This window comes from Piliocolobus tephrosceles, chromosome 18, assembly GCF_002776525.5.
Source record: "Piliocolobus tephrosceles isolate RC106 chromosome 18, ASM277652v3, whole genome shotgun sequence".
Classification (NCBI taxonomy): Eukaryota; Metazoa; Chordata; class Mammalia; order Primates; family Cercopithecidae; genus Piliocolobus; species Piliocolobus tephrosceles.
In genome coordinates, this window is record NC_045451.1 from 68,781,099 (window position 1) to 68,802,950 (window position 21,852).

Sequence of the window (21,852 nt, forward strand, 5' to 3'; positions counted from 1 at the left end):
ACCCCGTATCTACTAAACATACAAAAACAAAATTAGCCAGGCGTGTTGGCAGGCACCTGTAGTCCCAGCTACTTGGGAGGCTGAAGCGGGAGAATGGCATGAATGCAGAAGGCAGAGCTTGCAGTGAGCTCAGATCACACCACTGCACTCCAGCCTGGGCGACAGAGCGAGACTCTTTCTCCACAAAAAAAAAAAAAAAAAAAAAAAAAAAAATGTATATATACTATTAAGTGGAGAATCACTTTGCAAAGAAAGTAATTATTCTTATGGTTTCTCTCTTTTGTGAGATCAGTCCTCATATGTTGAATAAAAATTCAAGATATATGAAATCCATGTTAGAGATTCACTTAATTCACTCATTTCGTAGGAGAAAAAACTCAAATAAATTCATTGAAATGCACTTAAAACCCCAGCTTTTAGCAGAATTAGCATTGGAGCCCAGACCAGTGCATTGTTTTTACCCCGACAAAAGCGATTTCAAGAGAGTGATCACACTTCTTCAGGACTGTTTTTAATGGAATTCCAGGTTAGACTTGTTTCACAGCTGTCACCTGTGGCTGTGCTACAGAATAGGCAATACTTAGTCTTCCACTTTGACCTTGAGCCTTTGCCTTTACTATTGTATGAATGATCCACTGATGTGGAGCATTTTACATGACTCAATCCAATAGAAAGTGTCTGCTGTGTAGGAAATAAGAGTTGTACTCCTTTGTTTTAAGTTTACATCACTGGCAAAGTTCACTTTTTCACTGCCCTATAAACCTGCTGGTTCCTTGTGTACTGAGAAATCAGTCTGATATTCTAAAACAACTGATTTTTGTTTAGACAGAGTTGCCAACGGGATGGCAGCACACATTTCGTTACTGTAATAGAAGGTGCTAAGTGGTTGCACCCACAGAGATAGGTGGTTCTACGAATGCAGATTCGGAGGCCACATAGAGAGGAACCTCCCTAGGCATTTCCCCCCATGGGTGGGGACGGCAGGCAGCCCTCTTCTGTGCCTTTCGTTGGTATTAATGGGTTCTGTACTGAGCAACTCTTGGTTCATGCGAATTCTGGTGCCTTTCTGATACTGTAAGAAGATCCCTCGTCCTGCCAGAGGACTTACAGTCTAATCTGGAGTCGGTTCAGAGAAGCTTTCGTTTTTCTCAGCATAAGAAACTTCTTTTTTTCCAACAAAACTGCAAACAACATTCATTACTCTAGCAAATGTATTAAATAAATATATTAATTTTCTGAAAGTCCATCAGCTCAAGGTTTCTCCCATTCTCCTAAGGTTACTTCAGAATTCAAAGACATTGGAAGAGGGTGGGCAGGTAGCAGAGACCTACTCCTTAGTGGGACTGTCACCCTTGCAGACATCTTCACAGATACCCATGCCCAGCTCATTCTTATATGAGATTTGAGGGGCCTTGTTCAGACTTAGTCTTACTAATCACTTGGAACTCCAAGGCTTTGGTTTTTGAAACTATAATCCCTTATCTCTGCTTTTCTTATGCATTTCTTTCCACTGACTGAATATGGTGAGGGCGAAGGAACATAAGAAAACATAGGAAGATAAACCTTAGTTAACATGAATCACTACACATTGTGTTTTGTGATTTGTTAAAACTTTGCTTGTGTTGTCATTAAAGAAAATAATGCATTGCCTTTTAAAATAAATTTATAGTTGGTATAATTTAATTGTATTTATCAGGTAAACTGAGTTAATTGTCTGTGAAATCATCTTCAGTTACATGTGAGAACAACATTACTTCTGCTCAAACAGTAGAGATTATCATATTAAAAATTTTAAATGACGGTGAATTTTGTTTCTCTCACTAAGTAGTGTTGTTTTGGGTGGGAGAGTTCTGAAGAACTGAAGTACCCTCCCTCTCTTTCTCTGAGCAAGTGCTGCATGAGTGTCTGTTATATACCAAGCACTCAGTATCGACTGCATCCAGTGTGTTCTTTATTTTGAGTGTCCTATGGGTCCATGCAGTTGAAGGCAGAGTGGATCAGTTCAGTTATCATAAAATATCATTGATGATACTCTTGTTTTTCTAGTGTCTATCAAATAGTTGTTGAGGAAGAACGTCCTCGAAGAGCTAAAAAGACAACAGAAATCTTAAAGTGCTACCCAGTGCCAATTCACTTCCAGAATGCTTCTCTGCTGAACTCGCAGTACTACTTTGCTGCAGAATTTCCTGCAGACAGCCTCCAAGCTGCGCAGCCTTTTACCATTGGTGATAATAAGACATACAATGGATACTGGAACACCCCCCTTCTCCCCCATAAAAGCTACAGAATTTATTTCCAAGCTGCTAGTAGAGCCAATGGGGTAAGTTGTACAGATCACTGTTTTCTTAGGCCATTTGGGGTTGTTAATGTGAACATAGATTAAGTAAAATAGTAACATTGAAGTCATGCATTTTTGCAGTTCTACTTGTAAACAGTTGATTTTTCTTCTCTTAAAATTATTTCCATCTAGAGAAATTTATGGAAAGAAATGAATATACTCATCTTTATATATATATATATATATTTGTTTGGGGGAGTTTATCATCAACATCATGGGTTTTATTTTCAGTTTTCCTGTTACCGAAAGTTGGCTGGAAATTCTGCTTAGCTTACTATTTTACAGGAAGACAGTATAGCTGCAACTCATACATTCAGCTCATTTAAAATTTGTGAGATTCACAGCATCTGTCTTTTCAGCATAGTCTGTCCCATTAAAGAAATGGGAACTGAAGAAGTTCCACAAGAGTTTCTACTTCCTATAGCTGTGACTGCATTTGGTGTCTTTTTTATTTTCGTAAGAGAAAATAGAAAGATGAGAGGGAAACAAAGTAAAAAGTGTCATTTCTGAATTTGTTTCCCTTTCCTGTTCAGACCAACGCAGAACTCTGGTTGAGATTGTGAAGGCTCCTTAGAGAGAGGAAGTGTTTGGCACGTACCACAGTGGGTCCCTCCTTCACTGCATAGGTCTAGGTGTCATTGTCAGCTTAACTCTTCCTGGTGAAAAGGGGGGAAATCTGAGATGCATGGTACTTCTCCAGTACTGTTTGCTCAGGGGGAAGTACAGGGACGGTGAAGGAGGTCCGGGGCCATCAGGCAAAGGCGTTTTAAGTGTAGCTCCTTGCTCATCATCTGGTCTAGAAATGCCCAGCACCACCGGCACTGGAGCCAGAAAATGTATCTGAGTGTGGTTCACAGAATAATTGCTGTGTGATTAAAGACATGCCCGGAACAGTGAGATCCTTCTCTATCAGTGTTATTTAAATAGAACTACAGATACTTCTATTTGTTTTCAATAAAACATGAATAATGATTTTTCCCTCTCTTTATTTGACACAGGAAACCAAAATAGACTGTGTCCAAGTGGCCACAAAAGGTAGGTTGAAATTGTGGAATGCTCTCCTAATTAATGTTCCTTAAAAGTTTATTTTAACCTATGTTTCAAAACTTTTTGAACTGTAACTTGATAGAAAATAAATGTGTGTATTATATATACATATATATGCATGAATGCATGCATGTATTAGGATCTGATGGTAATTAACATTGACTGACTGTAACATATAGATACTTTTTAAAGTAAGAAGCTATATTTCTGTGTTCCAAGCAGTTTCCAATAGTTACCTTTTTCAAATTTTTTGAAATGAATTTAATTTTTATATGATCTCAGTACACATTTTTAAAACCATAGTGTCATACCTGGTTAGTACCACATCTAGTGAATCTTGATATGCCAAGGAATAAAATATCACCCACTATTTTTAAGCGGTGATCTAATTATAATAGCAGTAGAAAGTGGAGTCTACATGGGCTTTTTTCACTGGCGGTGCGTGTCTCTCTGAGCCTAGTAACCAGGTTATGTTACTGTGGAGTGTCTGTTTCCCAAACCTGGTTAAAACTCTGAGATAATGTGATAGAGGCTGAGCTGCAAAAGTGGGTAGGGCGAGTTACCCTGAGCTCCCCACACAGCACCTCCTGCAGAAGCAAGTGCAGACGTGTGTTTGTGAACATGAGCTGTCATCTGGTCAACTTGACAGTGTTGTTTTAACCATCACATACAGAAATGTATAAGAAAATGATTTGAGAAATTTAAAATGTCGTCTTAAAATGAGGAAATATAAATTAACACTCAAAGTTAAATACACTCATTCAGACCATTGGAGTGACCATGAGTACAGTGGGAAGTTCTGTATGATTTAATTTAGAGGCGATGGTAAAAACACATCATTAGGTCTGTAGCAGAAGATTTAATTGGGTCATACTTGATGAGTTGTGTGGGATAAAATAACTTTTTGTTGTTGTTTAACTCTCAGGTGAACATAGTTTGAATATACCATGATGTACATGTGCATTTTCACAATTCTCATTGAATTCTTACTTTGTGAACCTACATGACTTTTTTAGTCAGTGTTAGTTCAACAAGTATTTCTTGGTTGCATGTTTTGTGCGAGGTATTGTGTGAGGTACTCACCTCATTTGTATCTTGTTTGTCCTCATCGGCTTGTAGTTCTATATCCAAACACTGATTTATACTAATTTTAAAACACTCAATTTTTATATCATATTATACCTAAGTGACTTTAGTACAGGAATAAATTGATATTTACTGAAATTATAGCTGCTTATGTGTTTCATAAATCGCCATATGCTATCAGCTATTAATTATTATAGGACGATGAAGCCCTTGAACCAAGTATCCATTGATGCTCTTAGATCTCAAGGTTTTGGTCCATGCTCAGCAACAGGAATTTCAAAATACTGCTGTATTACGTTTCACTTACGCTTAAGGCCTGAACAAGTAAATCCTGTTTCAGGGCCCGTAGTTTATAATGCTCAATGTTTAACGTCACAGCTGAAAGTTTTGCAACCTCTTTCATACATGTGTTCTCATTTATTTCTTCATTACTGTGAAAAAGGAAACAGGTACTGCTATTCTTATTTTTAAGATGAGGAAAAGGTGTATTTTTGGAGACGAATTGACTCACCAAGGTGACTCAGCGGATAATCTGGGGATCGAGGCCTGCACTCCTAGCCCCAGTGTTTCTTTCACCATTGCTCATGGCTCATCACCCAGAAGCACCTCTGGCCAGTGACAGTATTGTGTAGTGTAAGCATCAGACCTCCTCTCTGTGAGGGTTGAGTCACTGCCCAGTTTACTGTGAAAACAACAAAATCTCTGTCATCATGCTCATTTACATAGTTAAATAATTATATAAATAACACACTAGTAAATGTGGAAACCTGACAAGTTTGCTGTTTTCACCATAGATTGAATTAGATAGTGATTTGGATCATTCTCTTCCCTCAGCTAGATTTCATCAGTATTGTAATTTGTTTTTCAATTCACCAAAGGATGATTAGGCAATCAGATGACCTGATTGACTAAATATTCCCCACTCCTATTTTCTGAGTCATTTGCAAACATTTACACAGCAACAAACTCTATCCAAAGAACCTCTTTTGGGAAAAGAGGGAAACAAATTTTAATATTTACTGCATAACATTGTCATTTCTGTTTCATCAAATCATAGCACAAGAGGAAATCTTGGAAGATACTCTCCCTCCAGGCAAAACTACACTGTTTTGCGCTATTTTATTAAGTTCTCCATGGACCGATTCAGCAACCCTCCTGTCAGCAAAGTGTAATGTTTCATCACCTTTTAGTCAGAAAATTTGTTTTTATTTATACTAGAAATTCTCTTGCAACATGGGAAGCCATTCCATCTTGACTGCATAGGCAAAACAGAGAAATAGGAAGATCTCGTAACTATTGGTACCACAGAGTAAAGATGTTTAGAATGTGAAAGAGTTCAAACATCCTGAGCATATGTTGCCACATACTGCTCACTCTGTCATGGCTTAATTGAGTTTTCAGATACAGAATTGCTTTCCTAAGCAACGTTTTGAATGTACAAAGATTTCAGTGTTCTCCCGAAACAACTGTTGACAAGTATCTTTATAGAGAAAGTATGGAGGTGGATTTGTTTTCACTAAGAGCTAGCTTATAATTTAAAATAAGGATATGCCTCTTAAAAATATATTTCATACTATTTATAAATTTAATGTAGTGATTATTTTAATCATATTCCACAGATATATTTTGACACTCATCATCTTAAATATTAACTTCATAAAAGTTAGACAGGAAGAAACCTAAGCTGTATTATTATATATCTCCCTATGTGTGGGGGATTGCCTATATTTTTATGCATCCTCTTCATTTATGCACCTAGATAAATTTCCTATAGGTACATGTTAACTATAGGCAAACTCATCACAGAATATTCTCTCTTGAGTTAAACGATAAAGACACCATACACCAGGGTGTGTTTCCTGCCCAATTCAAGGGATTGTTACCTGCCCAATTCAAGGGATTGTTTTTAATTGTATAGTGGAGTGAATAGAGTAGCTTTTAAATATTTCTTAAAATCTGTGAAATTGTAGTTTTCATTAACATTCACATTTTTATAGTTGGATTTTTAATGACCACTTGTCCAGCTGTGTTTTAGTGATTAGTGTATGTGTTTTCTTTAGCTTTTATATTCACCATAGTGGTCTCATGGCAACTAGTAGGGTGACAACTCTTTGCAGCTAGTTTTAGAAGGCTTCACTGATGATCAATTCTAAACTGATAGGGTACACTAAAACTTCAAATGTCTTATTTGTAAGTTAGATTTCTTATATTTAATGAGGTCTATTCATTCCAATTGATGTAACAATTAGTTTAAGGCATGTACATTATATTAATATTCCATAAAATAAGATTTTTTCATAATATTATGGCACCACATGTTTGTCCTTGGCAGTATACCCATTTGGGAGCTTTGCTGTTGTCCATTTAAAAATTATTTGAGTGCCTCCTTGTTTTACAAAAGTGCTGGCCGGGAATGTAATCCTAGCACTTTGGGAGGCCAAGGTGGGCAGATCACGATATCAGGAGATCGAGACCATCCTGGCTAACACAGTGAAACCCCATCTCTACTAAAAATACAAAAAAAAAAAAAATTGGCCGGGCGTGATAGCGGACATCTGTAGTCCCAGCTGCTTGGGAGGCTGAGGCAGGAGAATGGTGTGAACCCGGGAGGCGGAGCTTGCAGCGAGCCAAGATCGCGCCACTGCACTCCAGCCTGGGCGACAGAGCAAGACTCAGTCTCGAAAAACAAAAAAACAAACAAAAAAAGTACTTTGGGGTTTTTTTGGGTTTTGATATATGGGGAGCAGTCATATATGTTAATTTGATCCTCTCCTTGCTGTTATTTGACTATTGTCTAGCTGAAGCTTGTACAACCCATGGCCTGTGGACCACATGCAGCCCAGGATGGCTTTGAATGCTTCCCAGCACAAATTTTTAAGCTTTCCTAAATCATTATGAGATTTGGCTGGGCATGGTGGCTCACGCCTATAATCCCAGCACTTTGGGAGACTGAAGGAGGAGGATCATCTGAGGTCAGGAGTTCGAGACCAGCCTGGCCAACATGGTGAAATCTCGTCTTTACTAAAAATACAAAAATTAGCTGGGCACAGTGGCAGGTGCCTTTAATCCCAGCTACTTGGGAGGCTGAGGCAGGAGAATCACTTGAACCCAGAGGGCAGAGGTTGCAGTGAGCTGAGATTGCACCATTGCATTCCAAACTGGATGACAGAGTGACATTCCATCTCAAAAAATATATAGATATAGATATATAGAGAGAGACAGACATATGATTTATGCATGGGCTTTTTTTTTTTTTAAGCTCATCGACTGTTGTTAGTGTATTTTTACATGTGGCTCAAGAAACTTCTTCCAGTGTGGCCCAGGGAAGTCAAAAGATTGGACACCCTTGGTCTAGCCAGAAATCAAAACAAAGGCTTCATATAAACACATGCTAAATTATTTTCCAAAAGTATTAGAGAAATCAGACTGTAAGCCTTAAACAAAAAGAAAACAAAGCATTTTTTTCAATGTTATATTTTAAGGGAATTTTTCATGAAAAGATTATTCATTTCACTGTTTTTGTAAGTTTAGTATTTTATTTAACTTAAAATTGTAATGGAACATAAATATGGCTTATTGGAAGACCTTGAGGAAACTTTGAAGGATTTCTATTGTCCTGCTATAATTTCTATATTCAGAAATTTGAATGTTTCTTTTTTTAATCACTAAGTTTTTTGAGAAGTTTCTACAGACTGTTTTTCTGTTCATTGTTTTGTTCAATGAAATACTATCCTTTGTAGGTCATAATGGTACAGAATGAAAGGGCGCTGATAAAAGAACTGAAAAGATTGTCTGTTGAGATGTAAAGCTAATTAAGATTCCTTTTAATTTCTTATATTCTCTACATGAGAAAATGAATTATATAGCCAGACCACTCATATATGCTAATCTGCTATTATTTAGGCTTTGGATTTAGAAATAGGAACAGTAACATTCATCATTCAGCATTTTATAGAGAAAATGTACTTTTTTCATGATCTGAAATAGTCTTGATAATGTACATCATGAGTATATTAAGGCCCCCTGAGAAGTTCCTAAAGAGAAGAAACCTGAAAAACCCTATGCTTTCCAAATGTATTTGATCCAAATTCATTTTTTAAGGAACACTCAAGTCATGCAAAATGCAATTAGGTAAATGCTGGCTCAGCAAGTTCCAGAATATCCCACTGCACATAGCTGAAATGACCATTTGGAAGTCTGATCCACAGGGACCTTATGTCTATCAGCACCAGATATTCTCTTCAAAGTATAGGATTGGAATTTCTGTCTTTATTCCAATTCTATACTTTGAAGACAGTATCTGGAGCTGATAAATCCTGTATCTTTTTTCATTATAAAAGAGAGTATCACCAAACTTAGTGATAATTCTCTTTTATAATGCATCTTTATTGATATTTTAAGTTAGAGGTCAGCAAACGTTTTATGTTAAGGGCCAGATAATAAATATTTGAGGCCTTGTGGGCCATATGGTCTCTGTCACAACTACTCAGCTCTGCTCTTGCTGGGCAAGAGCAGCCATAGGCGATACATAAATAATTAAGCATGTGTTCCAATAAAACTTTATTTGCAAAAGCAGAGTGGTGGGCCTGCTGACCCATTAGAAGATAATGTATAACATAATCAAATTTTTTCCTCATAACTAAAAATAATAGTTACAAATAAACACTTTACAAAGCAGAACATAGAGATCATATAAAAATCCTTCCTGATATTTATAATATACTTTTTATATGGTAGACTTAGCTTCTGATTATAGTTTGAGTTCCTTTTTGTTTGTGAATACCTGGCTGACTGACATAGCTATTTTCAAGTAACTTTTTGTTCTTATTGTTTACCTTTTTGGATATTAGGTGCTCCGTTTCTCTTTTTCTTTTTTTTCCTTTCTTTCTTTTTTTTTTTCTTGAGACAGTGTCTTCCTCTGTTGCTGAGGCTGGAGTGCAGTGGCACGATCTCGGCTCACTACTGCAACCTCTGCCTCCTGTGTTCAAGCAATCCTCCTGCCTCAGCCTCCCAAGTAGCTGGGACCACAGGTGCAAGCCACCACACCAGACTAATTTTGTATTTTTTTTAGAGATGGGATTTCACCATGTTATTCATTTGATCTCGAACTCCTGAGCTCAAGCGATCCACCTACCTCAGCCTCCCAAAGTGCTGGGATTACTGGTGTGAACCATGGCACCTGGCCTGCTCTGTTTTTCTATAAAACAATTTCATTTTTGTCAAAAGGAGAACAGGTCAGACTCTCCTACAGATAATGCAGAACCGCATAGGAGTATTGGTTGGAGCAACATTAGTCTATGACCAAACAAAAATGTTATGTGTATGAAACTTGGAATTGGTACCAACTTTGTAACAGTCTTAGAAATAACATTTTACTGTGTACAGCTTATTATAACAGTATTCAAAGCTGCATAATAGGCCATATTAAGAAAATTATCTTAATTTTGTAATGCATTAATGCATTAATTATGTAATGCATTAATGTACTGGGAGCTGCCTATTCTCTGACCAAACGGTTAGTTTGTTAATCTCACTTGACATAACTAGAATATTTTCATTAAAAATGTGTGAAAGACTGTTACACCATTTTTAACTCAGTTGCTGCAGTTGTCTAGTTGTAAGCAGCACTGCTTGCATGGTGCAGAGGGATATTTCAAAATATTATGCAGCAGCAGTTTTGGGTTTAATTGTCTGCAGATGGTAGATGATCTATTTTCCTTACTCGCTGCCACATTTCTAATAGTACCCAGGCTGTTCCATGTAAATTAGTAATCTTTCATGTAAGCCTGTCCTTAATTTTCCAATATTTTTTCTTTGCATCATTTTCCAGCTGTATCATGTTAGAATTGATGTTTTAATTTTCTATTTTTTTTATTTAAATATCTGTGTGTCATTAATGTTAACCACTTAAACACAACTGCTGAGCTGTGCAGGCAAACCAAGAAGGCAGCCTGGTCCACTTCAAGACTCTTAATCATTTCTTTGTTCGCATGTTAACCATGATAACTATAGCAAAGGCAATTTGTAGTTTCTATTCTTTTCCAACCAATACTTCGAGATGCATTTTTTTTCTCTTAAAGTGAAAAAATAAAGTTCCTAAATGGAAATCTGCATTAAATTTAGATATCAGAGAAATTTTTTTACCTAAAAACGTATTTAGTGAAAGAGTATAATATTCTTCTTTACAAAGGTGATTTAGCAAGAAGAGAAAATATTGTGAGTTCAACAATAGAATGTTACAACAACCTAATACATTCTAAAAGCCTAAAGTTTGGATCACCAGAATTAACAATGAATCTTTAAGCACCATACTCAATTTCAATTGGAAACACTAAGTCTTCAGGTTTATTTAGGACGAATGTTTGTTGGTTTTGTTTTCCTTTTTTTCTTCTTCAGTTGATCTATCCAGGATCTCAGCCAAAGCTTGCAACTGTGTCATAGTTAGAAATCCAACTGCCTGACTAGAGCTTGTTTAAGGGAAACGAATTCAGAATATTCAGCACCTTGCTATGGTTTTTTTTCTTTTTTTTTCTTTTTGTTGTTGGTAGAACAAAGTTGAGACAATTTGATATACTGATGGGGATTCTTCTTGCTAGCCTAGCTTCAGTCTGGCTTTTTTTTCCCTCATGCATGCTGACCTGGAAATCTTCCTTTGCCTTAGCTGCGATAATCGTGACTCAGCTTACAACACCTTACATTCGCATCGCCCCCGCTGCAGGCGACGGCCAACTAACAGGTCAGATGTTCAAGTATAGACGAGTCATCTTGCCCATTTCCCACTCATTTTTCTCAGCTTTGTTTCCCCTCCTACATTTCCTCCTTTGCTTAAGGCCTGTTTACAATGTTTCAGACCCTTGGGACAGACCTTTGCTCATATTAACTTAAGTGACATGCTTGGCCTCTTCTGTGTGCACATTTATATCCATGCATCAAGTACAACTCCACTGCATGTTTTCATTGTGTGTTTGGTCTGTTGGTATGTTTCTTTCTAGCCTGATGTTATATAGCAATGAAATTTGCTGGACTTGAAATAGCAATAACATCCAACAGGGTTTCCAACAAAATACATAAAGATATATTCCTAGTTTTCCAAATTAGTCTAAAATGGTATTGAGATTTAAGGGTGCAACAGGTTTATTTTTTACTTTGCCTGGCCTAGTTTGCACATACATTTAGCTGTACACAATCTTGGCTGCCAGTATTATTAAATGAAGCCCCCCAAAGGTGTTGAGGGTGACAGTGTTCTAACAGCTTTGTGTGTACATACAGTAGTTGCAGAGCTGATTGCATTCCTTATAGATCCTTGTTGCAAAGCACAGTGTTTATATAAATCATGCAGAGGCATATCTGCAAGTCAGATGCTTTGAATAATTTAAGAAAGTTTAGAAAAATTGAGTGGCTTAGAGTCATGGAGTTGAACTGTGCTTCCTTATACCAAGAGAAGTGAGCTTGTTCACGCTTCCCACTAAAGCCTTATAGATGTCTCTATACATTCATATAGGAAAAGAGTCCAGTAAATTACTTCTAGTGAACTCCAGAAGACAAACTTTTTTGCTTCAACAAAAGCAAGTCATTGTCAAGATTTCTAACATAATTACATGGGCAGGACTCAAAATTCTGGTTTCAGAAGCACCTGCGTATAGTCTAGGCCTGATGAAAGCCAAGTAAGAAGCAGAAAGTACTTTCTATATGATTTTCACTCCAGCAATTGTTTTTTGTGTGTGAAACTAGGCAATGTCCCCTAACATTTAAGAAAATGGTAAAGCTTAACTCATGGTAATAAATTACAAATGTTTAAGTTGTTCTGTGAACTTATTATTTTGGACAATAAAGAAAGCTAAGCCTCAGGAAAATTATAGACTGATGTTATAAGGTAAAGAAATGTAAAATAATTCTATTTCCGTCTCCACTGGAATTCTGTACATATTTTCATTTCTCTATTTCAGGGCCGAAAAGCTATCAATTTATTGACAGTTCTGTTTCCCTTGCCTTCAAGTTTCTTTTAGGAGTATTTCTTTTCCTGATTGAAGTTCTACTTGTTACAGACTCTTCCTTCTCCCGAATTTCTGAAGTGTTCTTCCCACAAGTAAAAGTATTTGAGGGACAGTGCCTTTCTTAAGTCCTCCCCACTAAAACCTTCACCTTTCATGACTGGCCTGTGGCACTCTGTGTAGGGTTAGAAGTCCATCTTGAAGGTTATTGGGATCTTTCAGCAACTCTAACCACCCATTGTCTGAGCCAGCACCAGACTCATCAGTACATTGTTAAAAATGGGTTGTTCCCACCTTCGTAAAACAAGTACTTATGAAATAGAATTCAACAGTCCTTTTCCCAAGCTTTACCTATCATCCACTAACTTCAAATGAAGCATGCTGTTTACTAGGAATGAAGTAAGCGAAACTTCTGAATATAGCTTTCACTCTAAAGCTTGCCTGATTGAGAAGATACTTCATAAAGCAGCCCTCGTCGTAAGGCATTCAGACCCAGTGAGTGCCATTATTTTGGAGCTAGTCCGAAGGACACACACACAACTGCAGTGTGTGGCTGCTATTCCTCTTAAGGGCTACAGGTGATCTACCTCATTTACTTTGGTGTATCAGGGATTAAAATGATGGAGTGTCAGAATAAGCCTCAAAAACCAGTAAAAAACTGTTCTTGTTCTTTCTTCAGTATTTACTGCTGGTTTTAATGATGGTTAATCTTACCCAGATAAATTTGCACTCAAATGATATTTCTTTTGCATTTTGCATTTGCATCACCCATCAACTTCAATAGAAGTAACACTGTCCTTTTTAAGGGATTTATTCAGGAGTCATACCGCAAGCCTGAGACTTAATTCATTCGATCATTTATATGACATTTATTGAGCACCTTATCTGTGCCAGGTATGAATCAACTCACTCTTTTCAGGAGTTTTACTTTGTATGGTTGCCTAGACACCTTGGCATCAAGTACATTTGCATTAGTAACCCCAAAACCTACATAAGTGCATACTCAGATGAGTGAAAAATTAGTATCATACTTGTCATTCAGCAAACCTAAGAAAAGACAGCAGTTTTATAACTGGTGGGAACCAAAGGACCTGTATTTCAAACCATTTGTCACTGTGGCAAACAGCCTAGGAAATGGTCAGTGGGACAGCTCTGAACGTTTTCCATCTCTGACCCATTCAACCGTTGTGTTTAATAGATCAATCCTGGCCCTTCCAGAAGCCAATAGAAGATACAGGAGGTATACATTCTGAAGTGCCTTCAGCTCTTTTTTGTTCATTTTGTTCTAACTGTGCTGATATCTTGCCCCTAAAACTCCTATTTGATGCTGTACTTGCACTGGGAAGCTTTTGTGAGATCATGAGTCCTTCGCCTCGCTGTCCCTGTTGTACTGGTATGTGGTGCTTGCTGGTTAGGTTTCCCTTGGTGTAGCTGGGCCCTCCCCCACCTGTGTACCGCGACGAAAACAAGAACCTTGGTAATCTGACCCCAGCACCTAGGACTGTGCCAGGCATGATAGCTACTCAGGAGGCTGAGGCAGGAGAATTGCTTGAACCCGGGAGGCAGAGGTTACAGTGAGCTGAGATCAAGCTACTGCACTCCAGCCTGGGTGACAGAGTAAGACTCTGTCTCAAAAAAAGAAAAAAAGAATGCTCATAAATATTTCTTGACTGAGATCTTTGAGTGGCCCAGGTGTCAGGAGGGTTCCAAAGAAGGAGTTTGTGGAATGCGAGGACATTTCATGAGCGGTCCTGTCATTGCCCTGGGGAGTGTTGCTTAAACTTCTTGACCCCAATCAATGATAAGAAGTACATCATCACCCAGAACTGTATGCACACATGTACATACATGTAAGTTTACCTGCAACGAAAACTTTTAGAACCATACTTCCAACACTGCTCACTGCATACATAAGATATACCCTGATTTTTGTATTCTGTTCTACATTATTCTTTTTCATTTTAGAAAAACAAAATTCTGGTTGCTACCTTCTAAATTGATTTCATTTCCCATTAATGAGTTGTCATCCACAGTTTTAAAAAAAAATGCTTTGCTAAGTTACTAACTAGATTTAGGAGATAGTAAAGAGGAGTGGAATGTCTGACTGGAATGAAGGTTCTGTCTACCTCGGAAATCCTGCTCTAAAGAGTACACACAGAGAAAGTTCTAGAAATTGGAAATGCCCCTAGTCTCTTTCTTCCTTTTATCTTGTGATTCACTGTTCATAATACAGAAGTGATTTGGGAAGAAAATAGAAAGCTATACATGCTAGGAATATCTCTTTAAAAACTTTTTATTTTACACATATATCTAGGCTATTTATTTTAAATTAAGATATCTTTGTTTATGATTTAATAACCCAGCCAACCCTGACGTGCTGTGGAGAGTGCTATATATATGTTTATTTTAAGTCAGTTGGACCTTTCCATTGCAAATAAAACAAACCCTAAGTGTTTCAACTCACAAAAGCATGAAACAGCTTTGTCCTGTTCCCAGTGTAGCCCGCAGGCATCCAGGAAGTATTTCGAATTGTTTGCTGAATGACTGAATGAATAACAGTTGATGACCTGTCTTACTAAATTTATTCCTAGGTATTTTATAGCTTTCATTTATTATTGTGAGTAAATTTTGAACACATTTTGATTGAGGGAAGGAATATTTTGAAACTGGTTTATTTTGTCTTGACTGATTTTGTTACTTTATACAAGATTGCAAAATATGTCTCTTTTTAATATATATATATATAAATTTAATAAGCTTTTCCATTGCAAATAAAACAAAACCAATGGTTTTTCAACCCACTTGCAAAAGCACAATTTCAATCAGCCATTGCTTTTGGCAAGAGCCATTAAAAAGGTTGAATGTTAATTGATTTTCTAAGAGAATGGCCCAACCACTCCTACCAACATTATCTGTTTTCCTCCTGCTCCGCTGACTATGTCTGTCCACTTCTCTACTTCCCACCCATCAGACCCCACCTCACATTCTAAGTCCTCTTTATCTGCAGTAAACCATGGCAGAGCTAAATGTCTGTCCTTCTGTGGACCCAAGGTTCTCTATTTGTAAGATGAAGATATAACTGATCGGATCTTAGCCACACTGAGTAGCAAGGAGGACAACGTATGGCTTGAAGATGGTGGGATTGTTTCTGAACATTAGCTTAGTCGGTGGCAGTAACAGCACATACAAAGGTCCTGTGGTGTGATGAAGCATGGGCAGATATGAAGAATTGCAGAAAGGTCATCATGGCTGGAGAGCAGAGAGCAAAAAGGATGTGTGGGGTGAGCAGTAAGATTGTTTAGGCAGAACAAGGCCAACTGTGACCATGTACCTTACATTAAGGACTTCAGTCTTGATCCCAGGAGCAGTGGGAAGCAATTGAAGTGTTTTAGGAGGGGCAGAAAGGATCAGGTTTGCACTGTATACTCCAGCCACGCTAGAAACATTGGAGAAGAGATGAAAAAGGCCAAAAGACCAAAAGTAAAACTGTAAGAAATGGAAAACTATCCAACACACTGGGAAAAAAAAAGAACAGAGTAAGTAGACGTGAATAGAAGAGGTAAAAGCCAGGAAATTAATACAGTAAGTACTGGTCATGGAGAATGGGTCAGCTGCAGCCAGCACGGAGGAGCACATGCTAGGGAACTTAGGGACAGGGTCAGCCATATCAAAGGAATGCTTAGAATCCCTTCCAGGGGCCATATTTTATGTGTCTTTAAACTTTTCTCAGCCTGCCACTCAGTACTTGGCACAGGAACGGCACTCAGAGTCCAGCTGTATTTTCTTTGATGGGATGAAGTTATTTGTAAAAGATAAAATTCCCTTGAAGGGTGAACTAATTTTCACACTGCTTTAAAAAATAATAATAATAACATCCCTGCCACAGTGGCACTTCCAGCTGTGACTACAGTCAGGGTGAATGGGGTTTCAGGAGGGGCAGCTGGACCAAGAGCTACACAGACCCCCTCCGGTTAGCCTCCCTTCAGACAGTGCATTCAGTGTAGCTCTGACAGAAACCAAAGTTGCAGCTTTCTGTCACTGAAATATGTAGCTTTAGGGAGCTGTCCTGTGAGCACTATCCTCTACTATACTAGAGAAGCAATCATTCATCCATTCATTCATTGTTTCCATCGATGAGCTTTCACCCCTCGGAGAGCTGGCCAGGCCATGAGCTCTACATTAGAGAGGAGGAGCATTCCTGGAAGTGTAGGGTGTACTCTTTGCTCTGCAGGAACTGGTATTTAGGGCCTTTGTTAAGACCAACATAAACAGTTCAATAAATGCTCCACTTGCATGAGCTTACCAACATCTTGAACTATTTGTAATAGTGGTGAGTGGGTAATAAACTAAGTTAATATATACTCAGTTGCACTTGAAAACGTACTATCTATATGATACTGGAGTCCTTTTCAGTGTCAGAAGCTTCCATTTAACCTTTTGAGAGAATTTTGGATAAAAATTAAGGGAAGAAAATGCCTCCTTTAGATTTCTTTATAAATAAAAAATGGCTACACTCATTTAAGCAGATAACCAACTGATTGAAAGGAGTGGCTAACTTAATACTACCATTTTCCAGCTAACTAGGTATCTTACTTTCTGTCAAATGCAGTATTCTGTAAATATAGATGATGAACAATTCACATGCACTGTTGTGGGCATTTCATATTAAATGACAGGGGGGACATCAGTGCTATGTGTTTTGGCTACAGAAGTTAATACGGAGGGTTGGTGTGAGGGGAATTTGGTAGGATTTTCAGTATCTCTTTGAAGGGCTGCTCGAGGATTCTGAAATTTCCTTTCCAGCTACAAAGCATATAAAATGAGGGTAAAATTTTATTCTTTCTGCAATACCAGCTGACTGCATTTTAATGGGCGACAGTGTCACTGTTGATTTATTGCCCTTTTTGTTCTGTTATGTGTTATATGGTCATTTTGCTGTGGCAGTTTCATCTATAAAACAGTAGAGCTACAAGACAATGGTGAGAGGATACAGGCATACCGTGGGGGATGCTGTTCCTTTTCTCTTGTCATTTTTTGGAATGAAATACTGAGTCAAATGTCAAGTATTTGATTTCAGAAATAATATATTTTAAAATCTGTATATTGCACTGAAATCATATTATTTTCCATTTTTATTATGTGAACAAGAATTTCTCTGTAAAAGATTTTCAATGTATAAAAACAATTTAATTTTTTGATACCGTTTTGTGGTTTTCCTATCAGCGTGTGATAAAGGAAACCAAAGCAATATTTTATACTGTCTTTGTTTGCTTAAGGCATAGAGCTTTCTGGCTTGCACAGCATGTATTGAAATTTTGTATTTTAGGAAACCTACCTTTTAATTTTGACGTTAATTTGGTGTATTATGCATATTCAGAAAGAATACTGAAAGTTTTGAGCTCACAATTAGCCAAGTGTTTGGTAAAAGATACAAAATTCTGTAAAAAAGAAAATACTTTCAGTTTAAAAGACACTTGAAGATTTTTGCATGAAAGATTTTATATTGATAGTTAAATTGTTCTTGCCTTTTTGATAAGGAAATATATTATTTCAGTTTTTAAGTAAAACCAGTTCATTCTTGATATTAATAAAAATGAGAAAGGCCTGGATGTTTTTTAAGTATTTATCAAAGCTGAATGACAATATCTGTGTCACTAGTTCTTTCTCTTTACTCTGGTGACTAGCATGGAACTAGACACATGGTTGCTATTCTCTGGCTGTACTGTCAGTTGATACCAATTGTAATATTTTTATTATCATCCTTTTATTTATTTTAAGAAGTCATTGCTACAATTTAAAATATAAGGAATCAAACTTCAGTCTGACAGTTTTAAGTCTGAAGATCCCAGTGACATCCGCAGGCAAACGACTGTGTTGTACTGCTGTGTGATTAACGTTGTGGTTGACTTTGGGTTTAGACTCTCTTGTACATAAATTAGATTACTATTATTATAAAATACCTAGTATTTGTTAGAGTTCTTTGAAAATACTTATGGTTGTCGTCCAGTATATTAGATCCATTCAGAATGGAAAGGAAGTCAGAATTTCCTTCATCATCATAAGACAGCAGGACGTAGAGGAGGCAGCAGATCAAGAAAGTATCAAGAATTGATTTAGAATAAATGATGCCCCTTTTTGAAGAAAGGATTCTTGTTTTAAATACTTTCACCAACCTTGTCAAAGAATCAAGGGAAAAAGTCAGGCTGGCAAATGAAAAGAGAAAAAAAGCACAGTCCTTAGGCAGATGCGCCTCATTTGCCCTTTCAGCAGTATCAGTGTTGAAATATCTTCTTCCATGTCTCCAGTGGGCTGAGAATGAGGCCCAAAGTCTTTTAAAAATTGACTTCTAAGATTCTATCACATTAAAAATATCACCTGCCTCCCCAGTCTGCAACATGCACGTACTACTTTTCTACTTTTAGAATTGCCATTGTTGTTTTTAATGTGAAAGGATCTTGGATTTGGCTTTCCTTTCTGATTCTTTGTCAAGTTTTGGCTTTTCCAGCTTAGCTACCCTATATTTTTGAAATAACCTCTTTCTGTCTGGGGAGGTTGTCCTTAGGAAAAGGGGAGGAGAGGTCGCTCTCCATGGTGGAACCGTTGAGTGAGAGCCCTTGTGCAGTTGCTGTCCCATCTCAAATGCTTGTTGTCTGGAAAGCCTGGGCTGCGTGAAACCGCAAGGCCAAGCATGGTGCATCTTCTGGGAGCATCACTTTCCTTGATGATACATAATGCAAAAACATTTTTTGTCAAAAATTGATGTATTGTGGAATAAAATGCAATATTTGCATGCTTTATTAGAAAGATCAAAAGGCTTTTAAAAAAGATCAAAAGTCGTAATAAAAATGTCAAGCTTGCAGTGGGCCACTTAGGATAAAGCTGAACTTCCTGCTGGAATTTGTTCTCTCTCCTTCCCCTAATGGTACAGATGATGGGAAAGTCTACCTTAGGGGTAGACTCCAGATCATTTTCAAACCCACATGGCCCACTTCCTTGGGCAGTTTCCTAATATGTTAGATAGGAATCTGGACTCCACAGTTCCCTAACTGTGATTTTAAAAGGGAGGTTCACACAGGAACTCTGGAACCCAGTGCACACAATTTAGAAAGCATTACACCGCAAGTAGTAGGTTCAAGTCCAGGCTTCTTGGGGAAATCTGTTGATCTCTCAACATCTCAGCTTCTATATCTGTAAAAGAGGGAGAATACTATTCTTTTTACTTCAGAGTTAGCGGTGAGACATCAAGTGCAAAAACGTACGTAGAGTAGAGCACAAAGGTGGCTCCAAGGGAAGTCAGTGGAAATAGCAATTGCTGGTGCTTCTCGTGTGACTTTGTTGTTGTTACTCTAATATAGGATTGTTTTATGGCCCATGAGGCTTTCAAGATGACTTGGTAATTAATCCAGGCCACTGCCAGTCCCAAGTTGACACTGCAGCTCTTTAGAGACATTCAAAATTGAAGTTCTGGGAAAATGAATGGATTTCTTGATGGTATGTGGGGTTGTATTTACATGAACACCACGTGGATGCTGTGGTCTCCAGGAGCACCAAAGCAAGAGAGGGACGTTATTATTCTATCACATGTGAAGACCTGTAATGAGTCTCCCACTGATGATATTTTCAATTTACCTGTCTTTGGGATATAAGCAACATCAGCATGACGAGGCTGTTATCTTGCTGCTGGCAATGATAAAAATGCTGGTGTTGGTGATACTGATGAAAAAAGTTACTGCAGTTTCAAATACAGCTATTTTATTTCAAGCAGTAGTAGCCCAAAGCAGAGCATAACCTGTTTTGTACTTCCCCGTCACCCAGAACACTGTATAGAACACCAGGCTCCCTTTCTTAGCCATTTGAGGTTCCTTTGTCCCTCAGTGTCCTTAGTTTAAATAAGGATACCTTTCTTTGTGTTTATCCTTCAACAACATCAGTTCTCAAGAGAGCATGAGGGGATGCACTTTAATAGAACTCTATTATATGGATTCTAGATTATGTCATATAATAACCTGTTCAGACAGTAGGTGTGAAAGTAGACAAATAGAAAGCTATTTGTAAGGGAATTAGAAGTTTTACTCAGAAGTACGTCTTAGCCACGAATTTTCTTCAACATGCTGTTTTCCTGTCTAGAGGAATAAGTAACTGTCTCTGAGAAACAATGTTTGAAAATAAACTTGGCACCTGCCTAGGAGTTAATAAATGGCATCTGCTTAGCATATCGATCAGTATCTCTGATGAGCTTTCCATTTACTCCAGTAAATATCCAAGCAATGCATCACTTGAGCAGTGTAATTGATGTTCAGTTTAATATGTGTAATTTACTTATTGCTGTTGCTAATGATGCAGTAATTAATTATGGCTTATTATTAATTTTAACATAGTTTATTCAAGTTGGAGATCTTGGTCAAAACACATACTGGCCTACCAACTTTTGTCTGAGATTTTGTGTAGGTGTCCTTACAGTGATTTAATTTGGTCTTTTTTACTCAGAATTTTATGAAATATCTCTTCATAGTAAACATGATAAAAAAAGTTTTTGTGATTGTACTACCAATTCGGTGGATTCTCTTTGTATGTCTTTGAATAGTGTCTTTAGATATTGATATATGTTTATGTACAAATGCACACACGTGCACATAGGTAAAGACCACATCAAAGTGAGTTACATGTGTCTTTTAGCCAGTTTAGGCACTTAATAAAGGGAATTATTTATATTTCTGCCTTACTTCTATGAGTAACGAAGTCAGAAAATGCTCTCATGGTAGGATCATGGGACTATGATAGCCATTTTATTAAATAAAATTACTTGTAATAGTTTGAATCCTACTAGCATTATCTTATTAGACATTTCTCTGTTTTTTACTTTCTGAAGAACCCCAGACCATTGTAATTAATATATAGCAGAAATTTTGGCTAGCTTAAATACTTCTAAAACAAACTCCATATACAGTCATGACAAATGACCTATATCTATTTAATCATTACAAGTATTGAGTTTGTAACACTTTATTCTTGACAGATACTCACTTTGTGTCTCTCTGATATGTACCCAGTTAACTTTCTAGTCATTGATGGATATATATTTCACAGCATTGAGTGCTGAAGATATAATGTTTTGCCACTAGTATTTATTTCCATGCTCTTACTTTCTGTTAATCTCTCTTTATCATTGATGAAAGTTTGGCCACAAATTTTCTGGTAAGGATTTTGTCTTAGTCTGTTTTCTGCGACTATAACAAAATACCACAAATCGGGTCATTTATAAACAATAAAAGTTTATTTGACTCATGGTTCTAGAGGCTGGGAAGTCCAAGAGCATTGTGCTGGTATCTGGTAGGGTCATCTCATGACAGAAGGCAGAAGCAAGTAAGATAGACAAAGAGGAGAAATCAA

General features: G+C 37.4%; 1 protein-coding gene across 2 annotated transcripts in view; it reads left to right on the forward strand.

The window, feature by feature from the left end:
• Positions 1 to 21,852, forward strand: part of PTPRM (protein tyrosine phosphatase receptor type M) — an 846,383-nt gene that overhangs the window by 542,956 nt on the left and 281,575 nt on the right. Inside the window, exons 12-14 of one of the 2 annotated variants that reach the window (XM_023228491.2) lie at positions 2,047 to 2,320; positions 3,337 to 3,373; positions 11,133 to 11,207. In XM_023228491.2, the coding sequence (XP_023084259.1) occupies positions 2,047 to 2,320; positions 3,337 to 3,373; positions 11,133 to 11,207 (386 nt within the window). The remainder of the gene's footprint in view (positions 1 to 2,046; positions 2,321 to 3,336; positions 3,374 to 11,132; positions 11,208 to 21,852) is intronic. The other variant, XM_023228490.2, reaches the window with a different exon arrangement.